The following is a 9680-nucleotide window of genomic DNA, read 5'->3' as shown; positions in this document are numbered from 1 at the left end:
CCATCTTGCTTTTTGTCAACACTATGTCAAAAACAACAACCTGACCCCATCGCACACCGAGACTCTGATCGTAGCCCTCTGCAGCATTTCGATACCAACGGGGACTCGAGAGTCAACACGAATACATGTAGTGCGGAAAGCACTGAGAAGTCGGTTGCAGTTGCGGTTCTAGCGGGTCGCAGACATCCAAGTGCCTTCTGCTGCGATGGCTGAGAAGCGGCGCTCGACTCGATATTGATGTGACAGTATCGGCGAGTTAGCGAAGGGATTTGGTCTCGCATGCTTCCCGATTTGATTACCGGGCGTAACGTGAACAACGTAACTGGTGGGCAGACCAGTTTGGTGTGCGGAGCCTGGCACTCGCGGAACCGCAAACCAATTTACGCGTGCTTCCTCCGGTCTTTGACGCATTCCCTGAGCGTGCATTCAATAATCAATACAGATTTGGTGCCTAGACACTCGGCGAAAATGAGCACGGCAATCGATCACAACATGACTGATATTGCAGAACTTGAACTACACGTTTCCCGAGATTAATGCACTGCGTTTCTGCAGATGATTTACATGGAGAGCACGGTGGTCATAGCGAATCGCGGACGTTAATGAGTCAACCAGTACTTCGCTTTCACGGCATCACTGTGTCACTCCTTGCCCTGGGTGTAGCAAGCGTCGGCAGCATTGTCCTCAAAGTTCCACTTCGAGTGCTTGATGAATCGCATCGAGTCGACACTGGTGCTGTTGGGGATGATTGACTCGATATGAATATCCAGACGGAAATTCTGAAAGGTGTTCTCACTCTGCTTCAAGAATCCCACGACGATCACATCTTCGGAGCTGATGATTCGGCCGCTGAAAACCGAGCGTCCGTTGAAGCTGAAGTCGGCGTAGATCTTGCGCAACTGCTTCCCAATTCGACGATTCACGGTGTTGTTCTCCTGATACACGATGAGGCGGGCATCGTAAAATCCGAAGTTCAGACCCTCAAGCAGCGTGTGCGAGGCAATTTGAAACTGGCGAGCCCCCGCAAAGTCCAGGACGGCGTTTGTTTCAAGGATGTCGATGCGGTGCTGATTATCCACCTTGTAGCCCACCACCACCAGATTGCTTGGTACCGTCTTGAAGACGGAGAGGCCCTCATGCAGCATGTAGTCGTACACACGGTCCAGACAGTCCACTCGCACGTCGGCGCAGTAAGAATATACCATGTAGAGCAATGGCACATACTTCTTTAGAACAAATTTGAAGTCAATGCGACGGAATGGGCGGTTCATGGTTTTCAGCAACTGACACGCCTTCTTCTTTCCGAATTCGGAGACGAAGCTCTTGAAGCTCGAACCATCACTGAACTGGTTGACCACATAGGCGATGAAGGCGTACAGATCGCGGTTCTCGAAGCGGATGAGATCATACAGAACGTCCACGAAGTAGATACTGCACAGGTCTTTGCGCAACGTTTTCATCAGCGGGATGAGGCTGCGTGTGACCACTCGATAGCGCTCCAGGCAATCGAAACACATACCATTGAGCTCATTCCTGTGCTTGGCACAGTACTGTTGGTAGACTGGCGTTCGGATCAGCGGATTGGCCAGGCAGTCGTAGATGAAGGCGTAGTCAACATTGTTGGAGTAGTCATAGTGGAACAGGTTATTGAAGGACCCGTCGCTCTTCTTCATGTCGGTGCCCGGGATAGGGTGCCTCGCATCCTTATTGAATGCCCTAAACGAGTACTCCGAGAGCGATATCAGCGCGTTAAAGTACTCGTCTTCGGACTCGAGTTCGATTGCGAAGACTTTGTCCATGCGCGACTTGATGAAGTCGAAACGCATGCCCTCCAAAGCTCCTGCAAAATTCAGCATCCTCTCCATGCGAAACGCATCGCACTCCATGGTCACCGCTAAACACGGAATGTTTCAAGCCGCCGCTGCCCCAGCACCCTCCATCCCTCGCGTTCTTAGCCAGCCCAGAACTCGCTCAGCATGTGATGATTCCTGCTCGCGCGTCGTACGTTACCTCTCTCGCCCCCCCCCCCCCCCCCCCCCCCCCCTATAACGAGAGCTTTGCGTAGGCTGGGATAGCTAAAGAACCCCGGTTGAAGCGAATCGCGATTTGAAATTGCTCTCTGAAATTTATTTCAGAGCTAAAAAGCGGCGCCAGCGGCTGTGCGATTTTGCCAAGTCAAATACCCTTCAAAATCAAATATTGATGTCGAAGAGATTATGCTAGTTTTGTCCTGCTTAATATGTATAATAACTGGCATGAAACCATAAATTACCTGGATGTAATTGGCCTTTTGCAACCAAGGTAGTATTTCCGCTGAGCGAGCGATCCTATTGGTGGATAACGGCTCTAGGCTGTGGTATCGCCCTCAAAGATGGCGGAACCCCTGCTAACTTTGAGGTATCGTTTGCAATTTCTGTTGCTCTAGGCGTTTGTATTGTCGCATGGATATGCTACCAGCTCCATACAAAAAAGACGTGGTCATTTTTCCCCTTGTTGCAAAACTGGCTTTGCGATGTGGAGTGCAAGACGGAGAAAAATGAGACCGAAGCGCTACAGAGCGATTTTGACGGAGTTCATGAGCTTTAACGATGCTCGTGCCTACACTGCGGAGACCGTATTTACGACTGAGATGCTGCTAACCATCACACCTGAAGATGTTAGCCGGTGGATGAATTTTCGTGCGTTTGGTGAGCCATACCCTGGCGAGGACGCTAAGCCAGTGTTTGCCAGATCTTCCACTCTCGCATTCGCCAAAAAGCTATCTCGTGCTTTATGCCTCGTGTTGCTGTTACCTGGGACCCGATTCGAAAAGAAGGCAATGCGACGCGCTCGGAGCTGGTGAATAAGGTGATCAAAACGGTGAAACGCTTCGAGGTTCGCCGAGAAGGAGTGCAGTCCGCCGCCCGGCGTCCCATCGAATACGAAGAGTTCATTAACCTCCTCGAGGTGGTGCGCTCTAATCATGACAAAGACAGCATCAAGTGCGTCATTAGCAGTGTTCTCACTTTGCAATGGCACATGATTACAAGAATCGACGACATGATGCAGCTAAAGTTCGACAGCTTCACTCCTAACATACAGCACCCTCACACATTACTCTGTCAACTACGCTGGTCAAAGAATATTTCCGAGGAGCGTGACGCCCCGGAGCAGATTTTGCTGGGTAGCTTAGACCCACGAGTGTGTGTTCTGTTGAATTTGGCTGTTCACCTTGAAATGGCGAGTAGTAGTGCGTCTCCCTACGTGTTTGGGAACGCGGTGGACGGAGATCGTGTTGTCCGACGCTTTCTGCAAGAGATATTTGACGGTGATAAATTTCACAAGCTAAAGCAAGGCAACCTGGGGACTCACAGCTTGCGTAAAGGGGCAGCGACTTACGGGACAAGAAGTGGTTTGACCAGAGATTTTATAAATCGTCGCGGGAGGTGGCGTGCCCAGAAGAGTGTCGTCGACATTTATATTGATAACACGCAGCCTTATCCGGACGCCGCAACGGCCAGCGTGCTAACAGGTCCACTGGGCCCGTGCTTTTACGTTATCGAAGATGGCATGAGATTTGTCACCGATAACTTGCTCGTCAACCGAATCGGCAGCGTCATCAAGCAGAAAATGGGAGAAGGCGTAGCACACGAACTGAGTATAGTCTTGTTGTGGGCGTCGCTGGTGCCCGACGGCTCGTTTGACTATGCATTAATCCCTACGGCGCTGAAACAGCGCGTGATTACAGCGTATCGGGATGCTGGCGGAAACCCTACGGTAAATCCCGTCAAACGGGTTCCCATTCAGGTCGTGGGGGAGGGTGCACAACTCCAGCTTATTGAGCTCACAGAAGACGGCCCATATTCTGATAGCAACACACCTGTAGAACACAGCAACATTCCCACCAGGATGAGCGCAGACAATACTCGAACGGAGTTCACAGCATTACACTCACAGTTATTTGGAGTGCAGCGCCAGCTCTCAAACACCATGAATGAGGTCCTTCGGCTGAGAACAGAAATGCAGCAGGAGCACCGAAGAATGATGGCTGTGATGCGACGCATCGCATTGCAGCCTGTTGTCCGAACGCTGACAGAGGGCAGTGAGGTTTCTGACGTTGCTGCTGGTGTTGGTGCACGCAGAGTCGTGCGGCTGGCCAAGAGGCCGCGAGATTTGTTCCAGTTGTGGCACGAGTATGAGTTCGGCTTGAATGGAACTAAACCTGCAAAAGAATTCACACGAGCAGAGAGAGGAGCAAATAAGTTCGCATATTCGCGACGGAAAGCTTTCTGGGATAGTGTGGCGTACCTCGTTCGAGCGGGACTCACGAGCGACGTCGCTATCGACAGGATCTACGCAGCGTACGGACGCCAGCGGCCAGTGACAGCGATCCTGACAGCTCTTCGCCGCGACAAGAAGAATGGCGGACACCCAGCGCTCCGCGTGTAGTTTAGACCGACTTTTTACCAATCAAAACGCAGTTGCACTGATTGTTGCACCGATGGTCGATATTAATATGTAATTGGCCTTTTGCAACCAAGGTAGTATTTCCGCTGAGCGAGCGATCCTATTGGTGGATAACGGCTCTAGGCTGTGGTATCGCCCTCAAAGATGGCGGAACCCCTGCTAACTTTGAGGTATCGTTTGCAATTTCTGTTGCTCTAGGCGTTTGTATTGTCGCATGGATATGCTACCAGCTCCATACAAAAGACGTGGTCATTTTCCCTTGTTGCAAAACTGGCTTTGCGATGTGGAGTGCAAGACGGAGAAAAATGAGACCGAAGCGCTACAGAGCGATTTTGACGGAGTTCATGAGCTTTAACGATGCTCGTGCCTACACTGCGGAGACCGTATTTACGACTGAGATGCTGCTAACCATCACACCTGAAGATGTTAGCCGGTGGATGAATTTTCGTGCGTTTGGTGAGCCATACCCTGGCGAGGACGCTAAGCCAGTGTTTGCCAGATCTTCCACTCTCGCATTCGCCAAAAAGCTATCTCGTGCTTTATGCCTCGTGTTGCTGTTACCTGGGACCCGATTCGAAAAGAAGGCAATGCGACGCGCTCGGAGCTGGTGAATAAGGTGATCAAAACGGTGAAACGCTTCGAGGTTCGCCGAGAAGGAGTGCAGTCCGCCGCCCGGCGTCCCATCGAATACGAAGAGTTCATTAACCTCCTCGAGGTGGTGCGCTCTAATCATGACAAAGACAGCATCAAGTGCGTCATTAGCAGTGTTCTCACTTTGCAATGGCACATGATTACAAGAATCGACGACATGATGCAGCTAAAGTTCGACAGCTTCACTCCTAACATACAGCACCCTCACACATTACTCTGTCAACTACGCTGGTCAAAGAATATTTCCGAGGAGCGTGACGCCCCGGAGCAGATTTTGCTGGTAGCTTAGACCCACGAGTGTGTGTCCTGTTGAATTTGGCTGTTCACCTTGAAATGGCGAGTAGTAGTGCGTCTCCCTACGTGTTTGGGAACGCGGTGGACGGAGATCGTGTTGTCCGACGCTTTCTGCAAGAGATATTTGACGGTGATAAATTTCACAAGCTAAAGCAAGGCAACCTGGGGACTCACAGCTTGCGTAAAGGGGCAGCGACTTACGGGACAAGAAGTGGTTTGACCAGAGATTTTATAAATCGTCGCGGGAGGTGGCGTGCCCAGAAGAGTGTCGTCGACATTTATATTGATAACACGCAGCCTTATCCGGACGCCGCAACGGCCAGCGTGCTAACAGGTCCACTGGGCCCGTGCTTTTACGTTATCGAAGATGGCATGAGATTTGTCACCGATAACTTGCTCGTCAACCGAATCGGCAGCGTCATCAAGCAGAAAATGGGAGAAGGCGTAGCACACGAACTGAATATAGTCTTGTTGTGGGCGTCGCTGGTGCCCGACGGCTCGTTTGACTATGCATTATCCCTACGGCGCTGAAACAGCGCGTGATTACAGCGTATCGGGATGCTGGCGGAAACCCTACGGTAAATCCCGTCAAACGGGTTCCCATTCAGGTCGTGGGGGAGGGTGCACAACTCCAGCTTATTGAGCTCACAGAAGACGGCCCATATTCTGATAGCAACACACCTGTAGAACACAGCAACATTCCCACCAGGATGAGCGCAGACAATACTCGAACGGAGTTCACAGCATTACACTCACAGTTATTTGGAGTGCAGCGCCAGCTCTCAAACACCATGAATGAGGTCCTTCGGCTGAGAACAGAAATGCAGCAGGAGCACCGAAGAATGATGGCTGTGATGCGACGCATCGCATTGCAGCCTGTTGTCCGAACGCTGACAGAGGGCAGTGAGGTTTCTGACGTTGCTGCTGGTGTTGGTGCACGCAGAGTCGTGCGGCTGGCCAAGAGGCCGCGAGATTTGTTCCAGTTGTGGCACGAGTATGAGTTCGGCTTGAATGGAACTAAACCTGCAAAAGAATTCACACGAGCAGAGAGAGGAGCAAATAAGTTCGCATATTCGCGACGGAAAGCTTTCTGGGATAGTGTGGCGTACCTCGTTCGAGCGGGACTCACGAGCGACGTCGCTATCGACAGGATCTACGCAGCGTACGGACGCCAGCGGCCAGTGACAGCGATCCTGACAGCTCTTCGCCGCGACAAGAAGAATGGCGGACACCCAGCGCTCCGCGTGTAGTTTAGACCGACTTTTTACCAATCAAAACGCAGTTGCACTGATTGTTGCACCGATGGTCGATATTAATATGTAATTGGCCTTTTGCAACCAAGGTAGTATTTCCGCTGAGCGAGCGATCCTATTGGTGGATAACGGCTCTAGGCTGTGGTATCGCCCTCAAAGATGGCGGAACCCCTGCTAACTTTGAGGTATCGTTTGCAATTTCTGTTGCTCTAGGCGTTTGTATTGTCGCATGGATATGCTACCAGCTCCATACAAAAAAGACGTGGTCATTTTTCCCCTTGTTGCAAAACTGGCTTTGCGATGTGGAGTGCAAGACGGAGAAAAATGAGACCGAAGCGCTACAGAGCGATTTTGACGGAGTTCATGAGCTTTAACGATGCTCGTGCCTACACTGCGGAGACCGTATTTACGACTGAGATGCTGCTAACCATCACACCTGAAGATGTTAGCCGGTGGATGAATTTTCGTGCGTTTGGTGAGCCATACCCTGGCGAGGACGCTAAGCCAGTGTTTGCCAGATCTTCCACTCGCATTCGCCAAAAGCTATCTCGTGCTTTATGCCTCGTGTTGCTGTTACCTGGGACCCGATTCGAAAAGAACGCAATCCGACGCGCTCGGAGCTGGTGAATAAGGTGATCAAAACGGTGAAACGCTTCGAGGTTCGCCGAGAAGGAGTGCAGTCCGCCGCCCGGCGTCCCATCGAATACGAAGAGTTCATTAACCTCCTCGAGGTTGTGCGCTCTAATCATGACAAAGGCAGCATCAAGTACGTCATTAGCAGTGTTCTCACTTTGCAATGGCACATGATTACAAGAATCGACGACATGATGCAGCTAAAGTTCGACAGCTTCACTCCTAACATACACAGCACCCTCACACATTACTCTGTCAACTACGCAGGTCAAAGAATATTTCCGAGGAGCGTGACGCCCCGGAGCAGATTTTGCTGGGTAGCTTAGACCCACGAGTGTGTGTCCTGTTGAATTTGGCTGTTCACCTTGAAATGGCGAGTAGTAGTGCGTCTCCCTACGTGTTTGGGAACGCGGTGGACGGAGATCGTGTTGTCCGACACATTCTGCAAGAGATATTTGACGGTGATAAATTTCACAAGCTAAAGCAAGGCAACCTGGGGACTCACAGCGTGCGTAAGGGGCAGCGACTTACGGGACAAGAAGTGGTTTGACCAGAGATTTTATAAATCGTCGCGGGAGGTGGCGTGCCCAGAAGAGTGTCGTCGACATTTATATTGATAACACGCAGCCTTATCCGGACGCCGCAACGGCCAGCGTGCTAACAGGTCCACTGGGCCCGTGCTTTTACGTTATCGAAGATGGCATGAGATTTGTCACCGATAACTTGCTCGTCAACCGAATCGGCAGCGTCATCAAGCAGAAAATGGGAGAAGGCGTAGCACACGAACTGAGTATAGTCTTGTTGTGGGCGTCGCTGGTGCCCGACGGCTCGTTTGACTATGCATTAATCCCTACGGCGCTGAAACAGCGCGTGATTACAGCGTATCGGGATGCTGGCGGAAACCCTACGGTAAATCCCGTCAAACGGGTTCCCATTCAGGTCGTGGGGGAGGGTGCACAACTCCAGCTTATTGAGCTCACAGAAGACGGCCCATATTCTGATAGCAACACACCTGTAGAACACAGAAACATTCCCACCAGGATGAGCGCAGACAATACTCGAACGGAGTTCACAGCATTACACTCACAGTTATTTGGAGTGCAGCGCCAGCTCTCAAACACCATGAATGAGGTCCTTCGGCTGAGAACAGAAATGCAGCAGGAGCACCGAAGAATGATGGCTGTGATGCGACGCATCGCATTGCAGCCTGTTGTCCGAACGCTGACAGAGGGCAGTGAGGTTTCTGACGTTGCTGCTGGTGTTGGTGCAGTTCGCAGAGTCGTGCGGCTGGCCAAGAGGCCGCGAGATTTGTTCCAGTTGTGGCGCGAGTATGAGTTCGGCTTGAATGGAACCAAACCTGCAAAAGAATTCACACGAGCAGAGAGAGAGGAGCAAATAAGTTCGCATATTCGCGACGGAAAGCTTTCTGGGATAGTGTGGCGTACCTCGCTCGAGCGGGACCCTCGAGCGACGTCGCTATCGACAGGATCTACGCAGCGTACGGACGCCAGCGGCCAGTGACAGCGATCCTGACAGCTCTTCGCCGCGACAAGAAGAATGGCGGACACCCAGCGCTCCGCGTGTAGTTTAGACCGACTTTTTACCAATCAAAACGCAGTTGCACTGATTGTTGCACCGATGGTCGATATTAATATGATACCTGTGCCGTCCACCTCTGCTAAGTGCGAAATCTATTACTTAATAAGTTCGTATTCTTGAAATCTATTAGCCAAATATTCTGATGTAGCACGAAGGTTGACACATGCGATGCCTCTCCAAGCGAGCTGATCGCGCGGCACCTGGAGTCAAACAAGCGCTCTAACTGCCGAGGTGGTTTTTGCTCGTCAAAATGGCGTTGAGCTGAGGACGGAGGTGACGGGTGATCCTGCCGTGACCGCGATTTGCAACCTGCAACATTCGTATCACTCCATCACTTTCTTCACAATTTACATTTGCGAATTCACTGTAGAGCATGTAGAACTTTCCTGTCGATCTATCATCGGTTATATGATCAATCTTTACGCTTCAGATCATAACAACAATTACTTCGCAGCACAGAAGTCGTCACTGATCCAAGGTAATATGGGTCTTTGTGTTTTGTAAAATTCCTTCCTCACTCGCAGACTAGAGCAATCAGAGCTTGCCAGTGACCGCGTCCACGATGCGTAAGCTACGAGAAAAAAAATCGACGCAGGGCGTAACTTTGTTTCATCTGCTTTTTCAAATTTAGGTCAACTAAATTTCGTAGCTTTGTTTCGTTCGCGGAGGGATATCATCCTCTCTCTGCGGTCGAAATAACAGTAGTGCGTCGAGTGAACCTGACACTAACCCTGACACTGGGGGAGAGCCTTGCGGCGGGAAATCTCAAACGCGCCGGTGGTGACTCGGGTATAGCAGCCTTGG

General features: G+C 51.1%; 3 protein-coding genes across 3 annotated transcripts; 2 read left to right on the top strand and 1 right to left on the bottom strand.

Annotated features, from left to right (window-relative positions):
* Nucleotides 1-641: 641 nt before the first annotated feature.
* On the bottom strand, nt 642-1886 carry IUM83_04872 (uncharacterized protein; the record flags this gene model as incomplete). Its single annotated transcript, XM_067928973.1, has 1 exon — nt 642-1886. One exon carries the CDS (start codon nt 1884-1886, stop codon nt 642-644), a length of 1245 nt encoding a protein of 414 aa, XP_067796271.1.
* Nucleotides 1887-2772: 886 nt separating this feature from the next.
* On the top strand, nt 2773-4428 carry IUM83_04871 (uncharacterized protein; the record flags this gene model as incomplete). The annotated part of the gene is made up of 2 exons (XM_067928972.1): nt 2773-2981; nt 4122-4428. The coding sequence occupies 2 exons, from the start codon at nt 2773-2775 to the stop codon at nt 4426-4428; spliced, it is 516 nt and encodes a 171-aa protein (XP_067796272.1).
* A 559-nt stretch (nt 4429-4987) lies between these two features.
* Nucleotides 4988-6641, top strand: IUM83_04870 (uncharacterized protein; the record flags this gene model as incomplete). The annotated part of the gene is made up of 2 exons (XM_067928971.1): nt 4988-5196; nt 6335-6641. The coding sequence occupies 2 exons, from the start codon at nt 4988-4990 to the stop codon at nt 6639-6641; spliced, it is 516 nt and encodes a 171-aa protein (XP_067796273.1).
* Between the last annotated feature and the right edge of the window lie 3039 nt (nt 6642-9680).

This window comes from Phytophthora cinnamomi (genome assembly GCF_018691715.1).
Source record: "Phytophthora cinnamomi strain GKB4 chromosome Unknown Contig17, whole genome shotgun sequence".
NCBI classification, from domain to species: Eukaryota; Oomycota; class Peronosporomycetes; order Peronosporales; family Peronosporaceae; genus Phytophthora; species Phytophthora cinnamomi.
This window is presented reverse-complemented; position numbering and strand designations above follow the sequence as displayed.